At 47.5% G+C, this 24,941-nt stretch overlaps 7 protein-coding genes across 7 annotated transcripts; 5 read left to right on the top strand and 2 right to left on the bottom strand.

The window, feature by feature from the left end:
* Nucleotides 1–2,272: 2,272 nt before the first annotated feature.
* Aud_006974 (uncharacterized protein) lies at nucleotides 2,273–6,510 on the bottom strand (the record flags this gene model as incomplete). Its single annotated transcript, XM_043291870.1, has 8 exons — nucleotides 2,273–4,134; nucleotides 4,400–5,053; nucleotides 5,114–5,355; nucleotides 5,483–5,490; nucleotides 5,544–5,723; nucleotides 5,780–5,854; nucleotides 5,910–6,193; nucleotides 6,225–6,510. The coding sequence occupies 8 exons, from the start codon at nucleotides 6,508–6,510 to the stop codon at nucleotides 2,273–2,275; spliced, it is 3,591 nt and encodes a 1,196-aa protein (XP_043147805.1).
* A 762-nt stretch (nucleotides 6,511–7,272) lies between these two features.
* Aud_006973 (uncharacterized protein) lies at nucleotides 7,273–7,979 on the top strand (the record flags this gene model as incomplete). Its single annotated transcript, XM_043291869.1, has 2 exons — nucleotides 7,273–7,287; nucleotides 7,344–7,979. The coding sequence occupies 2 exons, from the start codon at nucleotides 7,273–7,275 to the stop codon at nucleotides 7,977–7,979; spliced, it is 651 nt and encodes a 216-aa protein (XP_043147804.1).
* An 884-nt stretch (nucleotides 7,980–8,863) lies between these two features.
* Nucleotides 8,864–9,376, top strand: Aud_006972 (uncharacterized protein; the record flags this gene model as incomplete). The annotated part of the gene is made up of 2 exons (XM_043291868.1): nucleotides 8,864–8,942; nucleotides 9,003–9,376. The coding sequence occupies 2 exons, from the start codon at nucleotides 8,864–8,866 to the stop codon at nucleotides 9,374–9,376; spliced, it is 453 nt and encodes a 150-aa protein (XP_043147803.1).
* A 1,498-nt stretch (nucleotides 9,377–10,874) lies between these two features.
* Nucleotides 10,875–11,737, top strand: Aud_006971 (oxidase ustYa family protein; the record flags this gene model as incomplete). Its single annotated transcript, XM_043291867.1, has 6 exons — nucleotides 10,875–11,016; nucleotides 11,087–11,226; nucleotides 11,297–11,399; nucleotides 11,454–11,489; nucleotides 11,539–11,582; nucleotides 11,639–11,737. 6 exons carry the CDS (start codon nucleotides 10,875–10,877, stop codon nucleotides 11,735–11,737), a joined length of 564 nt encoding a protein of 187 aa, XP_043147802.1.
* A 3,079-nt stretch (nucleotides 11,738–14,816) lies between these two features.
* Nucleotides 14,817–18,262, top strand: Aud_006970 (putative ubiquitin conjugating enzyme; the record flags this gene model as incomplete). Its single annotated transcript, XM_043291866.1, has 2 exons — nucleotides 14,817–14,979; nucleotides 15,033–18,262. The coding sequence occupies 2 exons, from the start codon at nucleotides 14,817–14,819 to the stop codon at nucleotides 18,260–18,262; spliced, it is 3,393 nt and encodes a 1,130-aa protein (XP_043147801.1).
* Nucleotides 18,263–18,994: 732 nt separating this feature from the next.
* Aud_006969 (uncharacterized protein) lies at nucleotides 18,995–21,604 on the bottom strand (the record flags this gene model as incomplete). The annotated part of the gene is made up of 1 exon (XM_043291865.1): nucleotides 18,995–21,604. One exon carries the CDS (start codon nucleotides 21,602–21,604, stop codon nucleotides 18,995–18,997), a length of 2,610 nt encoding a protein of 869 aa, XP_043147800.1.
* A 1,693-nt stretch (nucleotides 21,605–23,297) lies between these two features.
* Nucleotides 23,298–23,840, top strand: Aud_006968 (GNAT family N-acetyltransferase; the record flags this gene model as incomplete). Its single annotated transcript, XM_043291864.1, has 1 exon — nucleotides 23,298–23,840. One exon carries the CDS (start codon nucleotides 23,298–23,300, stop codon nucleotides 23,838–23,840), a length of 543 nt encoding a protein of 180 aa, XP_043147799.1.
* Nucleotides 23,841–24,941: the final 1,101 nt, after the last annotated feature.

Below are 24,941 nucleotides of genomic sequence, written 5' to 3'. Positions count from 1 at the left end.
ACTGATTAGGTGCGTTGGCATACAGATAATATGGTGGTGATCAATCATAAAATCTTGCTTAGTAGAACTCACCCACCAAACCTCTATACAATAGCAATAGCATCAAGATATTTATCAAGGTAGTAGTTAGATTAGTTATTAATATAAATTATAGATGACTCCTTACTCTCTTAAGGATTTTAACTCTCATTTGATAGCAAGCCCCCTAGGAGGCCTTCTAGTATCACGCTGCAACCTCCCACATTCCCAAATGCCCGAGCAATATAAATGTTAGGATGTATTTGTGTCCTTAGGCACACTTGCAGTTTGGGCCAAAACTCAAACATGTATTGTCTAACCACATTTGTGAATGGAAATCAAATAATAATGGGCTCTTGCTCGAGCCTCCTGGGTTCAAAGTATAAACCCGTAAGTATTGTTCACCGAAATAGCAATGATTATTATATCTCACTGAAGACCATACAATTAAGACCAGATTCCTAGATGAGAATCTTATAGAGTACCTTCATTCTTTCAGCATTTGAATCTTTCTACTGCACTTATCCTGTTGAAAATTATACCTTTCATTCATAATGTTTTGTTACCGTATTAAACTATCGCACGGAGGTTCTCATGCAGTCATCATAGGACTAGGACAGTACAGGCAGGCCATGCTTCTGCCAATTCAGAAAGATTATATATCAGATTGGGTAGATAGATGCACAGCTACATCTGCATACCCCGCCTGCAAGCCAATATTACCCCAATTGGCGGAAGGGTTAGTAAGATACTTCTCGACTTGACTAACTATAAGACCTGGGTCACCTATTCTGGATTGCTGGGGAAACAAGCAACTCTTCCATATTTTGTGGACTTCCTATTACACTATACTACCTTGGTCCTACTGTATTCCAGCCTTGTGGCCGACTGTATTCGTCTCGCAACCCTTATCTGAAATATTTCCTTGACCAACATGTCTTCTGCGGTAAAGCCAGATGGTGACTGCGCAGCTAAGTATCAAGAATTCAGGATCAATCACAAATACCGATACGTTATCTTCAAGCTCAGTGCCGACAAGAAGAGTATTGTTGTGGACAAAGCCGTCGAAAGGAGTAGCACCAACTCTTATGAGGAAGAATATACCAAATTTAATGAGGATTTGCCCGACGACGAGTGCCGATGGGCGGTGTATGACTTTGAATACGACAAAGATGGTGACAAAAGAAATAAGATAGTTTTTATTAGCTGACTTAAGATACCAAAAGAGCATGACAGGATCTCATTATTGATACTAGGGTCCCGGACGGTGTCAGGATATCGCAGAAAATGCTCCATGCCAGTTCCACTGGAGAATTTCGCCGCACACTAATGGGTATCTCAATTGAGATCCAGGGAATGGATCGTTCTAAAATTGCCTACGAAACTGGTAGGTTACAAATGCTGTCTCTTTGCACACTGCTAATATGTCCCAGTCTTGGAAAAGGCTTCACGGGTGTGAATCGCTTCTATTTTTGAGGATTTGTCAAATAAGGTCTTCCAAGATCCGCGATCTCAGGATATTCTGTCCTTACATAAGGGAGTGGGCTTGTTTCAACGAGTTTGAATCTTGAAGCTATCCAAACCAACCAAAATAGTATATTATTTTCTTGGATCTAGCCACTATTACGTGTAGGGCATCTAACTCTAGTATGCCCTATAATAAAGCAATTTAAACACCTTGGTGGAGTGTGATTTGGTGGTTCTTAAGGTAAAGCCGCGGAACCAGCAGATGAACCAGCAATCTACTTACCTTTCTCATTTCTTGCCTGCATAAGATCCCTCACTTCCTATATACGGAGTCCTCTATTAGGGGTAAGAACTTATGCATTCTGACTGCAACATCGTATCAATATCTTGCAAGATCTCGCCAATGAACCGCAAAGAAAGCCTGCTGGGAAGAAGTGAAGCCGCAACAGACTATTGGATATAGAACGTAACGTAATTAGGTGGCAATGACTTCCCCTCATTAGAACAGATATCGTACATACCTATGTAATAACACGAAATGGATCACAGGAAAGCGGAGTACAGAAACCTATGGCTTTAATGCATTGTAAATATGTAAATACCGTGGGGGGAGCATTTGGAGCTCATGGCATCGCAAAGTGTAGGATCAGAAAAATGCAATTGTCACAAACCTACAAATTCAACTATACAATACACAGACGTACTTTTTTACCCTGTTCCAACCATCAGTTCTAGCCATGTGCCAGAACCTCGGCCATCCCGATGCAACAGCCGGTATACACCAAGTTTAAACCAACAACTTGTCATTGGGGTCGGGCAAAGACATGAACACGCTCGCCATCCCGCCTAGGTCGAAGCAGATATTCCCTGCCGCTCCAACGTAATCCTGTGGTTTGCTGTGGTTTTGCCACAGCTCGTAGATGGTAGGAACAAGCCAAACGCCATTAATGACGACCTCAAGCAATGGAGATACGGTCGTGGACCAGAGGCTGCTTCGAACCTTGTTACTGTTTAAGGTATCTGAGTTATCAGCCAACGTTTTCAGGAAGCTGACGGCTGTGATGCTCCAGTTGACATCCTTGTCCCAGCTAGGGTTCCAATCCGATACCACAATGTCTGGCATGATGTATCCGAGGTACATAGCTGTGTTCATGTAGCGCAGAAATCGGGGGGGTTCCTCCTCAGCGGGAATCTCGCTTTTGACTTTGCTCGTGAGGATGTAAAGGGACGCGGCTCCGGCGGCCGTGAGGTTGGCGACCACAACAAATCTGTTAGCGATATCGTCGGATGGGGAAGGACGGAGTCTGCCATCAGCCTGCTTGTGCATTAATTTCTTCCATGCCTTCCGTGGCTGTTCCGGTGTGATGCCCGATTGGATCACGTTGATGAGACTATCCCACGTTGGGGCGGTGATTAATTGCAGCGTCAGGTCATCGTCTGGGAAGGCGGTTGTGTTTGCCATATCTTTATACATGACGGTTACTGGTATTGCGCAAAGCAAACAAGTCATGTCAAGAAAAGTAAAGGGGCTTCCGCCGGTAAGGGACTGATAAGTGGGAGTGAGGATGGGGATATTCAAGGGGGCATCGAGGAGATCGACGGCCTCGCGGGCTATGAGCTTCAGGACTACGAGCAGCGCGAGGATACCGTTCTCAGCCGACTCCACAAGGAAATTCCCCACGATCGCCGCGAGTTTCTCCACAATCTGGGTGACGGTGAGCGTCGAATACGACTCGATGATGCTATCCTTCACCTCCTTGACCATGGCCCGGACGTCAGTTTCCTCGTCTTGCAGGAGAGCAGAGAGGTTGTTCAGCGCGTCCTCGAGATCCTTTGACCACTGGTCGGGCATGCTATACGGGGTATCGGCATTCATGAGATTGGAGGATGCATGATACGACGCCCAGTTGGACTGCGGGTAGGTATGGCTGAAATCCTGGTCCCGCGTACTCTCGTGCTGGCCCACTGTCCCGCTGTCACTGGGGATTGAACCCCATTCACTAATCTTCTCTTCGAGCCCCTCGAACGTTTTCTTGACATACTGTTCCACCTGGTCGATCTCCGTGACGACTCGATCTGCCGCCAGCCGGAGGAAGTTCTTGATCACGTTGTGTGTGCGCAGGATATCATTCCAGTCAAAAACGAAACCAAGATACTTGACCGCATCGTCATATTTCACTTGAATCCACTGGAAGACATATTTGACCACTCCTGCCACCGCGGGAATGCTGTCGATAATTGCTCTGTACAAGTACCCCCCCGCCTCGACGAAGAAGTGCCAGGCGTGGTCCTCGAAGCCGAAGAATATTGAGTCGACGTAATTCCACGCCTTCTTTATCCATCGCACCAGGTCCCCCCAGAACAGTTTGACCTCATTCCATGATTCCTCTGTTGAAGGCTTCGTTTTGCCAGTCACCAGATGACGTTCGGGGCTGCCCGGAGGCATGGGCAGGGGTTTCCGCTGTTTGGATCCATCGCTTGGGAGTTTGTCTTTGATTTCTAGCAGCTTCTTGACGGCGGCCACGGCCGAGTCGCGCTGATCGCTAGTGACAGTCCGTGGGACTAAAGGTTTGGTCGTACCGTTGGCATTCGTGATCTCTGCTTGATGCAGATCTTCTCCTGACTGGAGGCCATACAACGTGTTCCAGACTAAAGAGGTAGAAGGTTATCTATGGCTAATTCAAATTATACAATGACCTTCCAGTATGGAGGTTTTCCTTTAACTTTCCAGCCGCGACCAGTTTGTCTATCACATTAAACAGCATCCCCTCACACCCTTTACCTCCCATTATATCAACTGCAACAGGCAGGACTTCTGTTCGGTTTGTGATCCTTGAGTGATATTCACTTTCTCCAACTGGCAGAAATCAGACACAATACGTTTGCAAAGCTCTTCCATTTCGATAAAACTTACTTGGCAATGCGAAATCAGGCGAACCTACGAATGAAGGAACACGATCGATTCCAAAGCCCGACGGGATTCCTGGTGCATCAATTGGGTATGGGCCATCTCGATACATGGTATCTCCGGTCGATTGAGGATAGACAAATAGAGAATCAGAGCATGAATCTGTGCCGCCTGCCTGCCCATGAGAGTGCCACCAGCTGGTAAAGATACTCATATTGTGAAAGGCCTCATCTATAGATGCGTCTGCTTGTTCTGTTCCCCAGTTCCACCGGATCGAGGGACTTGGGTCAATAAAAGGTAGCCTGCCTTCATTCTCTTCTTTATAGTGAGCGTATAGTTTCTTTCCCACTAGCTGAAGTTGCTGCTTTGCAGTCAACAGCGGGAAAATATCACCAACGAAATCAACAAGTCTGGCACCATTTGCCTCCTTCGGGGCAGTAGAATTCCATAGCTTTTCTGTATCAAAGTGTTCGGCAGTTGTGTGGAGAATATCTGCAAGTGATTCAGTAAAATCCAAGAGAATATTATCGCTTTGGCTCGATCGGTTAGTGGGAAAGTCAACTAGGTATAGTTTTCGTGGCAGAGTGGCGTCAGCTCCGAGGCCGCCGTAGAGTACTTTCGAAGCTTCTTTCCATAGCGTTGTGTTTCGGGTTAGAATTCCTGGAGCTCGTGGTTAGAGGATATTGAGCAACATCACGCAGTCTGATGAGTATTCCGTACCAACTGTATCCATCTCGGGCGAGAGAGGTATGATCCCTTTCAGCAAAGCTGAATCATGCGAAGGCCGGATTCCGTACACACCATTCACCCCAGCAGGAACACGTATGGAGCCTCCAGTGTCTGTTCCTACGGCCAGGTCGAGCCAGTCGTATGACGCCACTCCAGCTGCCGGACCACTGCTGGAACTTCCCGGATCTTGATAACCATCTCCTCGTGGGTTGAATGGAGCATGGTAATCAACCCTATTTGTTTGATCAGCAACGAAACAAAACGATAAACCTTTTGTAATAGTAAGTACCAATCAGCTCTATGTCATTCCAGCTGCAATTAGCTTCTGTATTGTGCCTTAGTGCTTCCGATCAAACTTACGTGGCCCACTAACGCGGATGATCAGCACACAGGAGCACAAAAGTCTCATTTTCTGACTTACCTCTCCATTCGCGAATTGACTGGTCTTCATTTTTCCAATCAAAACAGCTCCAGCATCGATTAGCTTCTGGATGGCGGGGGCTGTCTCATTCGCGGGAGGAGACAGTTGATAGTAAGCCCTATTTCCGCCACTGGACTTGATGCCAGCAACATCGAAGATGTCCTTCACTCCAAGACGTACCTAAGCCATAGTTACTCAGCAAACATACTTGGATGATATGGGAATTATGCACTCACACCTGCTAGTGGCTTTGCCGGGTCCTTCGTGGAATACAGCCTTGACGGTACCCCGATGGTCATCGACCCGGCTCCCTGGTACGCAGTTAGAATGAGGCAGAGACTTTTTGATTGATGTGGATGGCCATACTGGTACAGCGGCAGGGATCACATCGTAAGCGCCATTCCCCGAGGGTATTAGGCCTTGCGTAAAGGCCCCTTGCTCGTCTGGATAGAGTCGATAAGCGGCGTTTATTATTCCTGATGCTGGAGACCAGAAATATGGCCCAGGAGGAAGGGGCGGGTTAGAGGCATCAACCGGGTATGGCAATATGGCTTCAACTCCATATTTTGACTTGGCCGTCTGAAAGTCCTGAATACCGTCATTTGAGTGCCCATTGTGGAAAATGACTTGACAGCCGGTCAGTTTAGCCGCTAGCAAGTTGTTAGTAGTGATAAACTGTACCCTGCAAAAACCCGATATTGAAAACATCATCCAACGATTGATAACCCGCAACAATTGCATCCAGAGAACTATTGCCGCCAGCGGTGTCTATGAAGGTGATAGGATACAAAGGTTCCGTCAACTTCGCGACAACTGGATTGTCATTGAAGCCGAATGTACCAAGAACCTTTGGTGGGAGGTAAAATGAAATTCCATTTAATTCGACTATTTGGCCTTTGAGGGAAATGGAGTATGCCACGTGAGTCAAAGCCAGGAGTATCAGTTGAATACTAGAATGGAGAAACATGGTAAACGCAATTGGATTGGGCAGGGTAAGACGAGAACAAGACGCATGAACAAAAAGACAAAGATGAAGATAGATTTTAAAGCAGTCAGAGTTCACATGCAGTAGTATTATCCGCTTGGGACAAGGACGTAACGCTGTTGCCGTGCATATAGGGGTCGTCCATCTTGCACAGGCTGACTGAATCACGACATATTTACCGAATTAAAAACCAGGGAGCAGTTGGCTTTTCTAGTGTAACTTAGCTGTAAGTAATCAGAACGTAAGAGACAGGAAAGCTGGTGTCGTTACCGTACCCCCATGCCCCCAAAGCAAAAGGACTTCGTTAGCAAGACTGATTCACTCTGGATGGTAAAGGAAACGGCGATCTGCACTAATTGTAGCTACCAGCCTCGGTGGATCTGCGTCACGCATCCCCGAGCGCTCCCTATCGGCTCGCAATTTGTCTTCCCGGCGTGGCTAAAAGCAAGGCAATTTAGCTCGCTTTCAAGGCGGGAAAGGGAAAGGCTGCAGAACCTGCATTAGCTTAATTAAGCATTATTTCAATTTCCGTCGGCCGAATCTCAGAACTCCGTAGGCTGACTGTTCCCACGAAATCTCGCCGAGTAAGATTCGTGGGTAAGTTGGACGTTAGGTTGACAAGTTTCCAATATCTATTTCACACATCTCATGAGTCAAATGTGTCATTAGCCCCTCAGTACTTTTTTTCCTTTTCTTGGTTTGCGTGATCACCATCACAAAGATAGGTTTTACCATTACTAGAACATGTCTTCCAAATTGGTAAGCTCCTACAATGGCGAATGATTATCAGACAGACTGACTGAAGATTGATCAAGGGAAAATATGAGCCTATTGAGGAGGGGCGTGAAGATACTACCGCCTCGAAATACCCTATTACACAGCCAACACCCACGCTCATCTGGATTGCATTCGGCGCATCTATCGCCCTCTGTGCCGCGGCCATTGCTTTCTTAGCAGTAGAAATCCAATGGCACTCGGTGACACCCTACACGCAGTCGCTCTATCCGCAATCCAAATCTCAAAAGTACACATGCGGCAATTCGACTGAGGAAGCAAAACAGAGAGGCTGTACCTTTGACATCTTGTCTATGAACTGGCTTCCAGAACAGTGTCCTCGCGACGAGACACAGGAATTTATCGATTACTCTGCAAACGAGACCTGGGTTTACTATCGGGATAGGCATGCCGAACATCCAATCAAGAGTACGGATGAGTTGTCGGAGTTAGGGGATAAATTTTGGTGGTCAACGCAGAGGGAGCACCTGGTGCATTGTGCATTCATGATATTGAGGCTTCACAAAGTCCTCGAGCGAGGTGGGAAAATCGACCATCTAACGGGGAGCTTTGGTCATACGAAGCATTGTGTGATGATGTTGTTAGATGCCAGCAAGGCAGATCCCGAGAATGACAGAGTAAACACGCCGGGAAATATTGCTCTTGGGTCATGCTAAGTGGCCTTGTCTTGCGATATTACACCCGAAACTATAGCATTGAGACAATGGAAGCCCAAAATTCATAGGACATATCATTCCCATGTATGACAGAACTTCTCCCTCAACCTCCGCCCCTGGCCCCTGCTCGCAAAATCTCTGGAGGCAAATCTCAGGCGTCGTTTCCTCTCGCGAGATGTCGAAAGGCTTTCCTCAGTAGGTTAATTAATCCAGTATATCCACAAATTGGCCCCATTTCGTGAGCTGACCAAGTGAGCACGTCAGTCTGTGGGTAGCTTTGGATCAGACGCAGACCTTGTTATAGATTGTTTGGACCTATGAAAATGATTTTGTATGAATCTCGGGGAAGCTGCTTGATTTGCATCATGTTTGTCCCTTGAAATGTTACGCTGCACGCTGCACGTCGCATGCAACCCAGTGTGAAGATGCAGCTCGTGGGAGATTAATTGGTTAGAATGAACGGTCATGAATGATCGTCGGTGTAAGACTACTCCTTTCAATTACCCGATGGACAGTCGAGTATTCAGCTGCTCGGATTAGTCAAATCCTGACAGGGTACTATGGACTCGGAAGCCTTGCGGGGGAGGGACTGTGGTCTCGCTGCTAGGACCTCTGCTTAATGGACTTGTAAACAGATGCCTGTTCCCCTGCCGAGGTTACATCGGCAGGAAAACGTTATGACTCGTAAATGCAGGCCAGTAGGAAGCTGCTAGCGGTTACTACGAATACCGACTTCAATATCTTTCAGGATCTAGGCGAATGCTTGGTATAAATACGACGGTCCTCCCAGCAACGGCTAATATTTCGTTCAGACCAACCTAGCTGAACCGATATTTCGAGCCAGAGCCTTCCAGTTTTATCTTCTTCCATCAATCAAAGTCAAAATGAAGTCTTTCAACCAAGCAATTTGCGTGGCAATTCTCGCCGCCGCATCTCTTGTGGGAGCTGCACCTGTGTCTACCGGTAAGACTCCAAGCCATTTCCTAAGTTTAGTATTGATGAATTGTGCTCACAATATTCTAGAGGTGAAGCGTGACCAGTACGATGTCACTATGAAGTGCCAGGCTGCCTATGCGGACCTTCTCGAGAAGCGGGACCAGTATGATGTTACTATGAAATGCCAGGCCGCTTACGCCGATCTGATCGAGAAGCGTGATCAGTACGATGTGACTATGAAGTGTCAGGCTGCTTACGCGGATCTTCTCGAGAAGCGTGACCAGTATGATGTTACTATGAAATGCCAAGCTGCCTACGCCGATCTGATCGAGAAACGCGACCAATACGATGTGACCATGAAATGCCAAGCTGCATATGCGGACTTGCTCGAGAAGCGGGATCAATATGATGTTACTATGAAATGCCAAGCTGCCTACGCAGATCTGCTCGAAGATAACTAGGTTTGAGCCATAAAGCTTAGGATACCGAAGAGGTAGCCATCTCTGCATACTATACGTTCGTTGAAGAATCCAGTATCTGTAGATAGTTCCCCATCCAATACTAAACCCGTCATACTTGATATTATCTTCTTTGATCGTATGAATCCCCCCAAGAAGGATTTGTGATTGGCTTCTACTGTAAGATAGTCAAAGGCTATAGGTATGAAGTCCACATATACAAGCTTGTATACAAAGTCCTGGTTAACAAGCATTACCGATCCCTACTGTCTTCCGTTCTTGCCACATGATAACTTTCTCTGATAATGCCCGATATTTTCACTACAACCATGTCTCACTATACTGGGGCGAGGCATTATTGACAAAAGTCCAACCATGCAGATCACCATAAGGTCTGAGTGCCCAACACAGCGTTATTTACGCCATTGGTTAGAATGATCTTGGAGCTGAGACTGGGATGTAGCTCCTTTGCAAGGAGCAGCCTCATCCAGCATAAACAGTTAAGAGGTTGCTTGCCTTCTGATGGCACAGCGGCAATAATTGGCTTATTGCCCTGCATGGTTTAGTTACAGGTGACATCTTTTACGGAGATCCGACGGCTGATAAGCATCTAGGTTCTGTGGGCCTCTGTGGGTCTCTGTACGCCTGAATTAGCTCCATTTGACCAAGAGCAGGCGGATGGAAGGTCCGAATGCCCAACACAGCGTTATTTACCCCATTGGTCAGATTGATCTTGCAGCTGGGACTGGGATGTAGATCCTATGCAAGGCGCAATAAACAGTTAGAGGTTTTTGCGTTTCTGATTGCACAGCGGCAATGATTCGCTTATTGCCCTTCATGGTTTAGTTATGTACAGGCGACGTCTTCTATGGAGATCCAACGGCTGCATCACAATCACTTGCCTACAATGGCCTTCTGAATTAGTATATAGAATCTGTGGGTCTTTGTACACCTGAATTAGCTCCATTTGTCCAAGAGCAGGCGGATGAATTGTGAAGTGTGTATTACTTTGTTTTTCAATACCAATTTTTCATTCCTTAATCACACTCAATCAGGTGCACCTGCACTAGAAAGATAATTGCTTAAACATGTTCCGAGGCCAGTTCTCTGCAAAAACCAAGGAATCTTTTCACAGTGACAGAAGACAACATTCGAGAGCCAGGGACATACAAGGCATTGCCATCTCCCACTGAAGATGTCAGAAGAAAGCCGACCTTTCATTTCACATGGATCGGGGTCTCTGGCAGAGAAATCGGATGATGAGTCCGAGAACTTCGTGATTGAAGTCCGCCAACCCAAGTCTCTGCTGTTTCTACGCATTACTTGCGTTCTGGAAGCCATTGCCCTGATTCTGCTGACAGCTGGACTCGTTCTTGCTCTTCAGACGAGACACTCAGAGTCAGATTCAGATCTTCAATGCGCCCGACAAGTATCAGCATATTGTAAGTCCTTTCGCCTGACGTCTTGTGAGCCAAGAAGATTGGACAAGACAACAGAGCTAATGAACACAGCCCCTCTTCTTGAAGAACCTGACTTGGTCAAGTATTCCGAGTACGATCTTCCACTGTACTTCAACGAGAAAACAGACTATCGTGGCCCACCAACCCCAGAGAGGGAGATATTGTGGGAGAAACTTTGGCACCGTACGTGATCTGAACATGAATGAACTTTTGGGTGAAACTAAAAAGCTGAGTGCATCGAATACTGGAGCAGAGGGTGCATTTGAGGTTCCTGAGGACAAGTTGGGTATCATGAACAAATCACATTCCGGCAGAACATACAAACATGTTCCACCAGAGGTTGGAACCGGCTATGCGGCTCAGCTGGAAGTCCTCCATCAGTTGCATTGTGTAGTATGCTCATTTTGAAGAAAGGCGACTGTATGAACACTTACTAATCAGTTTTATACTTCGACCGTTCTAGCACATGCTTCGACAATGGTCCTACAAAGAGCACTGGCTTGACCAAGGACTTGACTTACCTGGAAGTCTCTATGGAGACCCAAAGCTCACAAGGATGCATCTAGGTAAGTTTAGCAAAAGATTATGTATGCAGCAACATATGTTGACGTGGTTGGCAGATCATTGCATCGAGGTTCTACGAGCAAACATTATGTGTAAGTATGCAATCAGCGGTCATATACCATGACAACTAACACATCCCAGGTACGTCTGATGTGACGCCGATCCTTATAGAATTAGATCCAAAAGTAAGCACCAAGTCCTTCAGCACTTTATGGCCTTCCATTTCTAATTTCGAGAGCAGGCGCCGTTTGGAGAGCGTGCGGATTTCCGGTCAAACCATAAATGCCGCAATTTCTGGGATATCCGTCAATGGGTTATTGACCATACTGCTATTCCTTGATCTTCAGTCTGATTCAGATGTCATGTATACGACTTTTTTGGTTACAACTAAGAGGTACATATACGACGTTTTTGGCATTAGAGAATCAAGCGCCATTCTAAACAACTACCACCATTGGGATTGACATCCGTTCAATTGACAGCGAATTACATACACGTTATCCCCATAGAGGCTCCTAGATCAAATATATGAAACTGTAAAACCATAGCTCCGGCCAGTAGGAGAATTGTAACATACGATGTGGAGACTTATCTTAGTGGCTGATAGCGATTTCAAAGCAAACATGTACCGTGGGGGACAAGTAGTTCAATTTAATCGTAGCAAGTAGCCCCATTGGGCGTTTAGGGTACCCAGTGGACTTCATAGCCAATTCGTTCTCATACAATGCATCTATCACGCAATCACAATCGATCAAACAAAGCATGAGACGCTGTTGATCCTCAGATTTCAGCTAAGCGGTATTACCTCGCTTTTTCTTTATATTTATCTCAGTGCACGTCCTCCACCAGCGACCAGCTCTCCATATTCTTACCTAACCTTTTTAATGAATTGTTAGGTTAACTAAGACCCCTTACAAATCAAGAATGTCTTCGTTTTATGCCGCGGAAACCCCCGAACGGGTGAATAAAGCCCAAGTAAGTACCTTAAGGTCAGATACAGACCTTCTACCATAGCAACGAATCAATCTTGCCCCTCCTCTACCATGGACCCCGCAAAAAAGGCCTATAGCTAACTTTCACAAGGGCCTACACCTCATAACTTCTCTAACCCCAAACGGAAGAAAAGTCCACATTCTTCTCGAAGAACTCAAGGACGCCTATGGCCTTGAGTGGACGACAAGTCTGATTGACCTCGACAAAAACGAACAGAAAAAAGACTGGTTTCTCAGACTAAATCCTGATGGTGCCTCTTTTCTTTTTCATATACGTACATTTCATTATTCCAGAATGAAGACTCATGAAAAAATAATTCAGGGCGCATCCCAATCTTAGTCGACAACAATACATGTCCACCCCACGTAGTCATGGAATCATCCGCTGAACTTTTGTACCTCGTCAATTTGGCAGACGAAAACAATCTTTTCTGGTTTTCGGATCCGATTGATCAGAGTGAGGCATTTCAATGGCTAATATTTTGGCATGCTTCAGGGCAACCCAATCAAGCGCAATATAATTATTTTCGGAATAATGCGGACCAAATCCCTCGTGAGTGTTACCGTGCAGCTTCGATATGTGCTTGCTGACAAAATCTAGACGTAGTGGATCGCTTCAAGCAGGAAGTGCTGCGGGTTTACAATGTACTTGAAATCCGTCTTTCAGGGAGATACGGTGGTGGCACACGGGAATATTTGGCTGGGCAAGATAAGGGCAAATACAGCATTGTTGATATAAATGCCTGGGCCTGGATACGAAATATTCGACGCATTGGATTCTCAGAGAATGAGTTGGCTCAGTTACCTCATTTACAGCAGTGGGTGGATCGCATTGCGGCGCGACCAGCTGTGGAGCGAGGTTTGGGGGAGTGGTATGATGAGGATGTGCATCCAGAGTTGTTGCTTGAGACTGCATGACTCTAGATAGACTGCCCTGCTACGTTATGCGTTAATTCTCCGCCATGCTGCAGGGTACTTTGGTAGTCGGACTTTCGTTGCCAAATATCTTCGGGGTTACATTGACTAGAAGCCCCACACCAACAAGAAGTGTTCTATCCGTGGCTGGAATAATATCGCAAACATAAGCTATCCGAACTCCACTTGGCTTCCAAGACTGGAGCAACCACCTTGAAACTCCAAAGTAGCCCTTTGCATAGTCAGGATGGATTAACATCTTGAGGGCCATGATTCATGTGGAGCGGCCCCCGATATGCCGTGAGGCGAAGCTTAGCCGTGGACCATCAAAAGTCAGTTGCTGCAAATTATGAGCATCCAAAAGTGATATGGTGCTGGAACCAAGTAACTAGCTCATTAATACAAAACGAGTTGTCCTGTGTAATAACGTGCATAAGGCTACGGATTCGGGTAGGGCCGCTAAGAAATTGCTAATTCAAGGAAAGTTCTATAAGCCTCCAATTTCTTTACTTCTTTAGAGTATTAAATACTAGCTTGCTTTAGTTATATTCTAGCACCCTCCTAAGCTGCTAAGCATTATTAATTTTGCTGCTTTACTCTCAAGGATGCCACTCTTACTCTACGGTCTTACCGTCTTGTAATAGATATATTTTTATTATTGGATTTTCCGATTTATTATACTATTAACCTAGTTTACTTTCATAACTAATTCCTAAATTTATTTTCAAGGTTAGCCTGGTCCTGGGATGCCTTAGCAATTTAGCATTTTATATAATTTTAATCCACAGTGAATTCAGTAATCCTAAGTTTTCGAACGTCTAGTATCTATACTAGGGGTTATAAATTTTGTCCTATTTCCCATAGTATGCAGTTTCCATGAGATGAGTCATGTGACAAGAGAAGCATTTGGTCAGGGGTTGGCCAATCAGAGTATCCGACTCAGGGCAGCCTTGCCTGAGGCAGAATTAAACTAGAGGATGGATTGTTGGAGCTGGGGATATCGAGCCACTTCGATATATACCATCAGGAGACAACCTTCAAAACTCTTTGTATCCAAGTGATGCACGGTGGACTGTTCCTGGGGGAGAGCAAACATTTCAGAGTCAAATGGAAATGAGTCATGACGCGTCGAACAAACAGAGACAACCCAACTCTATGAAGTAAATTGAGATATAGAACTGAAAAGAATGACGCAATTCCCAAAGATGCTACCAGAGTCTTTCACTGCGCAGACGTAAGGTCACTCAGGGATAGAAATGGCGATGCCATGGTTGTGCACAGAGAGAAAACTAGGTATCCATGAGTCCATGACCGCTGCAGCCTGGACAACCGTCTAAGGTATGCGAACCTCGCCTCTGATTCTTTCACTGACTTTTCTCTCACTACAACGCATCGACAAAACATCCAACGTCAACCACGTTTTACCATCACCTTGATCAAAACAGCGACATATCCCAAAATACAGAAGCTCATATATTGCAAATTGCAGTCTTCCCTTCTACATGAGGCATCATGCCTCGCAAAGACTTTCAGAGAGACCTGATTAGTGCAAAAGTACCAGGCAGATTCCCTCATCTGAACGGTGTCAGAGCAGGAGATCATGATGGCTCGATCACTTTTACGTTCGTTGATGCCTCAACCGGCACCAGGATTGATTTCCAAGCCATAGTATCAGGTGAGGCTTCTTCAGGACCCTCTCATGATCGGGACCAACTGACGTCTCGGTAGATACTCAAGACTACCCCGAAAATCACGCGTACTTTGTCTTCACCACGTCCGAAGATCCTCCTTCAGGGGTCGCTACAGTTCTAGAAAATGCTCAGTCCAGGTTTTCAGGGGTTTCACTTGAGGATTTCCTGACTTACATTGACGAGCTCGTCCAAGATGCGCTGCGGCAACCGGAAATCGAAGTTGATGACGACGAGGAGGTTGACTATGGGGTGGATGATACTGACTTTGACGACGACGACGACGACTGGGATATGGAAAATGAACCCGCATCTGCCATTTCGGAGACAGACGAAAAGGATCTATTGAAAACACTGCGCTGCGACCTTCGCGCCGTGAAGAATGCGGGTCTTAAAGTGGGCTATCTGGGAACACTGACAGGAGCTATTATCGTATCAGTCTCCTGTCGCATCGGGCGACTAGGCATATCTGAGGAGGCCATGAGAGCATGGAATGTTTGGGCTTCGGAATACCTGGTTGTGCTCATTCGTTATCCAGGGACCTATGTGCATTTTCAGAAACTGCTGGCGCTCGGAAATTCAAAGTACTCAGCAATCCAGTTCCACATCGGACTATGTGACTCTTACAAGCCAACTGCCGAAGACGCCATCCGAGCCTTTCAAGGGGATCTTTCACTGCCTGAAGAAGGCCTCTCAGGGACCGCCCGTTTGAGATCACTGTTCATCGAACAACCGCTGGATTCGCTTTTGAACGAGAGATTCCTTCGGATTATGGAACTGCGATATCATTTAGGCCTGTCATGGACTGGTGCTGAGCTTTACATTCAACAAAATCAGGGCAGGAAGCCGGAGGATGGCGCTCTAGGTGAAGCCTATTTTGAGCCAGACACCTGGAGTGTCTCCGCAACGGCCCTGTTCCAGGATGACCAGATAGGTCAAGACCTTGGACTTGATAAACTGTCCCTACCGTTGATAGCGATGCAGTTCACTCTTCGCCACTTTGTCAAGTGCACGGAATTCTGCCTGGTTTGTCATTGCAAAATCCGCGACAGTTTTGAAGCAATCAAGCCGTACGTTTGCTCTAACGGTTTGTGTTTGTTCCAATACATGACGCTCGGCATGGGGCTTAGCTTGGAACATGAGATCCAATTCCAACCTAGCGTTGTAGATTTGCTCATCAGTTTGACATATGCTCGGGCAGTATCCGGTCGGCTCACGGATCTTCCCACAGGCCTAGGTCTCAGGGTCCCAGGAGTCCTAAATATGAATAGGCTTGATGAGATCGAACATCATCTGACAAAGGGAAAGGAGAGTAATTCTTCTCAGGTTCCAACCTGCTACAGTGGCAACCTGGTCCCTGCAACAATGGCCTGCCGCTTGGATAAGCACGCGCATCTGAAACTCGGAGACTGGGTGGTCATTTTTCAGACTGGGACGGATCTGAAGGACGGGCCCTGGCATTGTCGAGTACAGGACATTCATGTAGGTACTTGTGGGGTACAGCTCGTACAGCTCTCCTCTCCGGTCGTGAAGGGGCAGCAGCTCTCAGCATCCAAACTTCTGCCTGGCCCGTCACATGTCAAATTCATAGTTTATGAGAGGAATTTCGACGACCTTGACGCCAACGATAAAAGAGCTGCGGTCAGACTGCTCCTCGATACCCTCCCTAATGTCGTTAAGATGAGAGCCTTCCTTGCGGACTCCGATAACAAAAAGCTGGCTGCTTGGAGGGACGTCATTTCCCCGGCAGCACTTGATGTGCTGCGTTGGGTCGTCGCGTCAAACCGCTCCTTTATCATGGAGGACGATACCACTGGGCATTCCGATTATCGAGTGACTGGAATGGAGTCATACAAGCAGTTTCGGCTTGTGCAAGGGGCCCCAGACAAAGAGCAGCGCTTCAGAGCCGCCGTGGCCGCCAACGCTGCCATTACCAACACAGATTACCCGACCATCTTTGCCTGGCACGGGAGTCCAGTGTACAACTGGCACAGTATTCTCAGAGAAGGCCTGCACTTCAAGGAGATTACAAATGGACGCGCCTTTGGGGATGGGGTTTACCTGTCCAATAAGTTCCATACATCCGTGGGTTACGCGCCCGAAGGACTCGACTACTCCTGGCCTCAGAGCAATTTGAAGATTAAGATGCTGGTCTCACTAAACGAGCTGGTCAACGCGCCAACTCAGTTCAAACACACAAATCCACATTACGTAATTACGCAGCTGGACTGGATACAGTCGAGATATCTCTTCGTCAAATGCCAAGGTGCAGGGCCGGGCGATGGTACGGCAAATGCGAAACCACCAGCCATGTACAAACAGGATCCGCAGTATCCAGCCCTGGGGCCAAATGGAACTCCAATCTACATTCCGATCTCTGCTCTCAACAGCCAGCGAAGACATAGCTTGGGGGTTACTGGCCGAACCGATTCTGACATTGCCATATCCCCATCTCCTGGAAAAAAGAAGCGAAAGCGGGATGTCGATAAGATACCTACCCCTGACGCCTCGAAAAACAACCTAGTGTTGGAGGAAGATGACGTTGTTAGTGTGGCGACGGCATTCGACGATCTTCAGATCCTTCTCTCAGAAGACGAGGGCGAGACAGAGGAGCTCTCGACAGTCAAGCCGTCCAAGAACAATGTGAAAAGTGACTTCGAACCCGGAACTCTTAGAAAGGAATCGCTCCCCTTGCTCACTCCTCCCCAATATGCAACCACACCAGCGACCACAGTCCTACAACAACATCTCCGAGCGACTCTCAAAGTCCAGGCTCGAGAGCCCCTTCACGACCTGGGCTGGTACATTGACCCAGACTTTATAACCACAGTATACCAGTGGATCGTGGAGCTGCACAGCTTCGACCCTAAACTCCCGCTCGCAAAAGACCTCAAGCAAGCGAATATGAAAAGCGTCGTGCTCGAACTTCGCTTCCCCCCCGGCTTCCCTATGTCTCCTCCATTTGTCCGCGTGATCCGGCCGCGGTTCCTGGAATTTGCCAATGGTGGTGGCGGGCACGTCACAGCCGGCGGGGCCATGTGTATGGAACTCTTGACCAATTCAGGCTGGCTCCCGACGGCATCCATCGAGAGCGTGTTGCTGCAGGTCCGAATGGCAATCACTAACACTGAACCCCGTCCTGCGCGTCTGGCGCTGAACCGGTCTCGCAGGGACTACTCTGTTGGCGAGGCAGTTGAAGCGTACAAGAGGGCATGCCTGGCGCATGGATGGCAGATTCCAGAGGATATTCAGCGGCTTTCGTGGGCGTGATGGGGTTGATGTTTTACGAGACAAACGACCTATTTATGAATGTGGGACACACAGCAATCTATCGCTTAGCTCTTCTCGAAGGTGTTTTAATATACTAATCTTTGCTCGATAAAACAAAATGAAATGAAATTGCTTAATCACACAGTGCTGTAGTACAATACCATGTTCGGAGGGGTATGGCGTCAAAGATTTATAAAAGCTGCTGACTACACAATATTTGAAAAGAACCTCGGATGCATAGAATTCCCCAATTACCTGCTAAATTGAAAATATGTAATGGAAAGAGAAGCAAAAGTCGCAAACCATGCCGCTAACGTGAAAGCCGCGGGAACGTCATGCGAAGCAAGCGAGTAGATAAGCCCTAATGCTGCGCTCAGGATCATCACTAATAGGGCTAGCCATGCAACAGCCGCTTTGTCCAGGCCTTCAATAATATTAATTCCCCATAAGACAGTCTTGTTACCAGGCTCGTTGGTAAAAGACAAGCGTAACTTCTTCGGAAAGAGTTCCAACCATTCGGCATCTCGGAAGGCATGCCCTGGTTCGAGGAGCTTGGTCGCAAAAGCTTTACTTATAGCCCACTCCTCGACCTCGATGGGACATGGGGAGTAGTGCCACTTCTTCATGCGTACTTCCTGCTCGGGGGGAAGGGACGGGGCCCGTATATAAAGGGCGTGGGGACTTCACCAAGAGGCATTAATTTGAACTGCAAGAGAACGATCTGTCAGTGGCTTAAGATATAAGGAACTGCTGTTTGACAGATGCTTGATAACTTACAGATACAAAGTTAATCTTCTCCGGCTTAAAGAGGTGCAAGTCACCCAAACACCAGGAGAGCCAAGACGGCATCTCCACTGATCTTAGGAATGGTACATTGGAAACCCATGATTCTTCGGTCTTAATAGCATGGTAATTGAGGCGAAGATTATCAAAGAGACTTTGATCCGTCGCGAAGAACGTCACATCGATTCCCTTGAGAATCTCGGATTTATGTGTGCTGAAACAAACAAGAAGATATTTCCGGTCCATCTGGCGGACATGGTCTGGTATTATTGCTGACACAGTCCGACCAGGCGCATCATGTTCCCTCCTAGGGGGCTGGTTAGAGGGACTGCCCACAATATGGGCAGGCGGAGGCGCGCTTGGCGTCGTAACGAATGTGCTCCTAGAAGACGGCCCTGGAGAAGAAGAATATGAGGAAGGCGAAGAAGAAGTAGCGGAGGTCTTTTGAGCAGATGCTCTGAATTTTTCTTGCAGTCGCTCTGCTGCACCATCTACGCGCTCTCTGACATCAATGTAGAGAGGTTTTCCAAGAGGACTCCTCCATGTTATGCGTTTGAACCCTTCTGGAGGCTTCGGCCAAAACATGGGTTCCAACAAGGCAAGTGCTGATACAAGTGGGCGCACAAGGATTGGCGCCGTCATTTGAGACGTGGTCTGGTTTGCACCAACCTCGAGTTGCTGCTGAGATGTTTCGGGCAATGAAGGCGTACCTGTCCGGTCTGTGTTGTTATTGTCGTCCATCTCACCGAGCATGGCATGGCTCGTCTCTGAAAGTCTATTTGGCGCTGATTCATCAAGGTCTTGGTCCAATACCCCAAGCCATTTACGCAATTTGCCTACCAGAGTGTTGAATGCCCTGGATACAACCATAAAGTGTTCAACCTCCTCGAGAGTCTGCAGAGCAACGTCACTCTCAGGCTCCGATTGATCGGAATCGCTATCAGCTAATGGCTCTTGGGAGTGATCAGACGTCTTTTCGACCGGATTCGTCGGTGTCTGTTGATTGGCTGGCAAAGCCTCAAGAAGCTTGTTGATTCCCCTGCGATTTGAGATGAAGTCATACTTTATTTCTGGCATCATTGCCCTGGTAAGCTCTATTGTGACTCGTCGTGCCGCTCCTTGAACAAACTTTGCGACTTCAGTTTGGACGTCACTGGAAGCCTCCGATTCCAAATCACTCCCGTAATCAGAAATTAAGCGTTTCAGTTTTTTTCTCAATCTGCTAATATCGTACTTGGCAAACGCGATCTCAAAGAGGGGAGTCAAAGCTTCATTTTTCAAGAGCAGGTCTGCTATCTCCAACGCAGGATTTGCGGTCAGACTTGACGAGGACTGTGAAGAGGCTATTGAATCATCTGAAAAAATGCTTTCAACGTCGCTTTCGTCGCTGATCGATGCTTGCTTGGTCGCGCGAAATTTGGCACTGACTAACTGATTTCTCATGTTCGCCGGAAGCTCACCACCATTCCGTGCTAACTCTTGAAGAACTGCCTGGTGAAGTGAGGTGTTTTGCACGGCCGAATTTGGTGAGCCAGTATGAACGTTTAAAAGGTTTGCTAGCAGATAGCGGGTTTGAAGCCTGCTGTCCAGGCCAAGTAAGTTGAGAAGGTCAACCATTGATTCCCGCCAACCTGATCCCAGCCCCTTTCGTTGGACAAGCCTTTCAAGTGCAACTTCGGCTTGTTGGATATTAAGAATGCCCTGGTATTTAGCTGAGGAATTAGTAAGCGCGTCTACCACTGTATGTTCTTTCTTGTTGTCAGGATGTTGTTTCGTTGCCGCTGCACGATCTTGCCTGACCTCAGTTGCGTGAGACTTCGTAGGTTCGCCTAGTCCATGCGCGATGGTGCTTTGCATCCCATCCCGAGGAAGACGGGAGATGACCTCTTTTGCATAACAAGCTGCTGTTGCTGCCGCATATTCCTGGAAGTCTTTATTCCTATGTGAGTCTGCATAGTCACATATACCGCGAATGACCAAGCAAGGAAATCTCTTGTTCAAGTCTGCTGCTTCCGTCTCAAAGCAAAGTACTCGGTACTCTTGTGCGATTTGGTCTCGACGTAGGCCATTTTTCATGATGCTCCTTCCTGACGCAATGGGTCCATAATGTACTTGCGGCCAAGGAGGAGCTCTTGGGGGTCGACTAATTAGTTTGTCGGGACGACAATTAGAACAATCTAATGAACCATCCACATGTTCATATGAGGCAGCGAAAAGCAGGTCTTTCTCACTTCCTGGATAGGAAAAGATATCAATCAACCGCGGATGTCTCTTCAACACGTTGCTCAAAGTCTTGGGAAGTGGGTTGCCACGAGTTAAAGTGTAGTATTGAAGGGAGCGCACCGCGTTGAGGACGCTTACGGACGGTTGGGCGGTTATAAAACCCATAGGTCGCCTGGTCGGATAGTATTGCAATATGGCACTGTTTCCATATTCAGAGACCCCAACCACAACGTCTCCTAATCGAATATCGACTGCTTCACTGGGCGCGCCACCTCCAATTCCTACCAGTAGAGCAACCTGAATCTTGGGGAACGAATAATTCAGTCGCACGGCCATGGTGGCTACTGAGGTAGTTCCATAAACTCTAGCAGGCAGAGTTGCGATAACTACCCTGTGACCGGAGATCTCCCCAAGCACGTAAACATTTTGGTCAGTATCTGGCTGCGGTAAGCTCTCGTGCTCCTCGTCAAGCAAGGCTACCGCGGTCCGCATTTCCACGGCCAGAGCGCAGATCCATGCGACGGTGTAATCATTGTGAGAAAAGCGCTTCAGCATTTCCTTGAAGCAGCCGGTGGGGCGGGGAAATACGTGACAACAGTTGATTTCAAAGAGCTAAAAAATAGCAAAGCGAGACTTGGACGGTGGTCGGTAACTCGAGCGAGATAGGGAATATATCGCTGACCGTCCACTGAATGCGCTGGTCGTTTATATGAGATGTAGGCTGCGTCCTGGAAGATGCTATCAAATGAACAAGACGAAGCAAATTTGTGGTGGGCAAGGCTTCGAGAATAGCTGAAAGTGGCGGATGCTGAGGAGGTCCGTTAATGGGCGCTTAGATACAGTGAGCCAATGCCAGCTTGTATCGGCACGCCGATCTGGCGCTTCGAGAGGTCAAGTGCTGGCTGCATACATATCCCTGCACTTTTCCCACCAGAGAAACATATCGTTTAGTCCCCAGTCATTGAGTTGAATTTCTGCGTCGTAGGCAAGAATTGCATGAGCAAAGGGGATTCTGAACGTTCCTCAATTTCAAGCAAAAGAGACAGGGTATGAATGATATTACCAACCCATGTCACTTCACCGTACGCCCTCGGCGGGTTATTATACCGTAACGATCGCCTCCTACCCGTGCATTGGTTGGTTACGCAACCTTGCCCTTTACCCCTGTCATTATAGGCCGGTTTACACGGATTGGGTGACCTAGACATAATTTCGCCACTCAAAAATGGGCTATGTCTGTAGCAGAGGATATCCGGTGTCCTGGCCTGACAAAAACTTGCTGCACATGACCGACAGGGCTGAATAACGCACTGGAGATTCTTTATAGGTAAGGACAAGTCTACCTCAATCTGATGGTTGAATACTCTCACTGCCCAACTGGAGAATCTCTATTGTGGGCCAGTCCAAATCTGACAGCATAATCTACTGAGACTCTGCTGTTGGAAGTGGGTTGCATAGCTGACAACCCGATGGCGCCATCACCGGAGCAGGTTACTCTGGTACCTGTACTCTGCGCAACCTGCAGGATGAGGTCGAGCCGAGCTTCAAAACTTTGAAGTCGGGAAAGTCAGCAGAACATGGCCCTATCACACATCGTCCACATGATTGGCCAATAGGTGTTGTATCTGGGATGTGTGCCTCAATATAAGGATGCTTGCCGGGCAGCACTGGAGTATGTTCTGCCGGGAATCACAAAGACGCACTTTAGAAGCTGAGAAGTGTAGGTGACCCGGCCGGTCTTCGACTATCAAGACCTACCACCTTTTGTATAGTGCTCTAAGGGCTAGATTGGGAATCGCGATTCGTGGTCTAGTTAATAGTCTTGAAGTATGACTCAAACTGTCTAAAATTGGTGGAACGCTCGTATTTGATTGGTCATTTTTGTAGCGTTGCCTACGATCAGCTAACAGTGGGTACTTGAATCTATATAACAGCCCTATCATTTCATTTATTGCCGTTCCCCGCAATACTGAACAATCACCTCACAACCTTGCTGTATCTCTTCAACCAAAAACCACCCCGAATCACAATGTCCACTACTCCCTTCCAAAAAGTCAAAATTTCAATCCGACCCGCCATTGAAGAAGACATCCCAAGGTTAAACACCATCGAAACTTCCGCCGCACAGCTTTTCTGTACTGTCAATCTCGCCTGGGTCGCCGACTCTCCGCCCTTGGATCCGGCAACCCTGCGCTCAATGATCATACAGCAGAACGTATGGGTAGCAGTCACAGCAGACAACACAGAAGTTGGTTTCATTGCCGTGCAGGAGCTAGACGGAATGTTGTACATCGCTGAGATGGATGTTCATGCAAACTGGCAGAGGAGGGGTGTTGCGCGGATGATGCTTGAGGAGGCGGAAAGGCAGGCGAGAGACAGGGGATATGAGTATGTTTCTCTCACGACGTATCGGGATTTGGAGTTTAATGGACGGTTCTATGCGAGGATGGGGTTCGAGGAGGTTGATGTGGACATCGCTGGTGAGGGACATGGACGGGAGTTGGAGGAGCAGGCGCGGTGTGGCCACGATAGAGCCAGGAGATGTGTGATGCGGAAGAGTGTCGCAGTGTAGCATTGTGGATTGGCATACGTTATGGAAAAGACATTCTTCGTCGGATTACCTATCGCGAGAGGAGTCCGAATCTACACCCCACTTCCTGAAGACCTTGAGATGCAGGTATATCACTTTCCCCTGTCAAAGAGTGACTGGTGAAAATTGGATCCGATTCAGGGCATAATCCTTAGATCCCTTCCACTGTCTACTACTGTTCCAAATACACTCCAGGTAAAACTTCTATACATTTACCTCAAACCGTGGTCCCGTTGTGCCTTCATTCACAGCCAGAGGAAAATTTCGCCAACCGCTCCAGTCCCAAGACCTAATAAGAGAGCGCATTCCCAGAACTCCCGACGTCTTCTGGTTCAATTATTTTGCCGTGGAGAATCCACATTCAGGCGCCGTAATGTTAACCGGCTTCGTTTTCGGCACACGACGTACGAGGGCACCTTTCAAGTGAAACTCCCCTATGCCTTATCGATCTGCGATGAGCAGTGGCTCTCCTGCTGCCAAGCTAAACGCCACCAACCAAGGAGCGGCTCGCCTCTCGTTCACAAAAGCACCGTCTAACACCTTCTCCGACACAGGCAAATTGTTAAAAGCCAAGCGACTATCAGCCTTGCAGACGCAGGCCATCAAGGCATCCAGAATCTGTTGGCGAATGCCATCAGAAGATTCCTACATATGGCGACATGTTTTCTAGATCGGTAGTAGCGCAGCGCCCAACAAGCATCGCGAAATCCAATTAAATCTCGTTCGTAGGGGCGACATCTGGGTTTTGATCTATCCTCCAAACATGTAATCTCGGGTCCCACATCTCCATTGAGAATCTCAACGTGCTCAACGTGCACCCGAACGGCGGGGGAGGGGAGGTTTGTAATGGAAACCGCATCATCCCTTCTGCGGACCCTCCAAACAATAATAGTGAAGTGTTTGCTTTGCTAAATGGCCACTATGCATGTTTTGATGGTCAACCCAGATGTCAGCCATCCTCTCAGATTGCCAGCCGCCGTGCCGACTACGAATCGCCCACTTCAAGCATAACTGTTGGATGGCCTGTGCTGAGGACGAGGTGCATACGGTCCATCCCATGCGACTGGCATCACTTTCATACTC

This window comes from Aspergillus udagawae, assembly GCF_001078395.1.
Source record: "Aspergillus udagawae IFM 46973 DNA, scaffold_5, whole genome shotgun sequence".
NCBI lineage: Eukaryota > Fungi > Ascomycota > Eurotiomycetes > Eurotiales > Aspergillaceae > Aspergillus > Aspergillus udagawae.
Note: the sequence above shows the minus strand (reverse complement) of the source record. Positions and strands in the feature narration are given on the sequence as shown.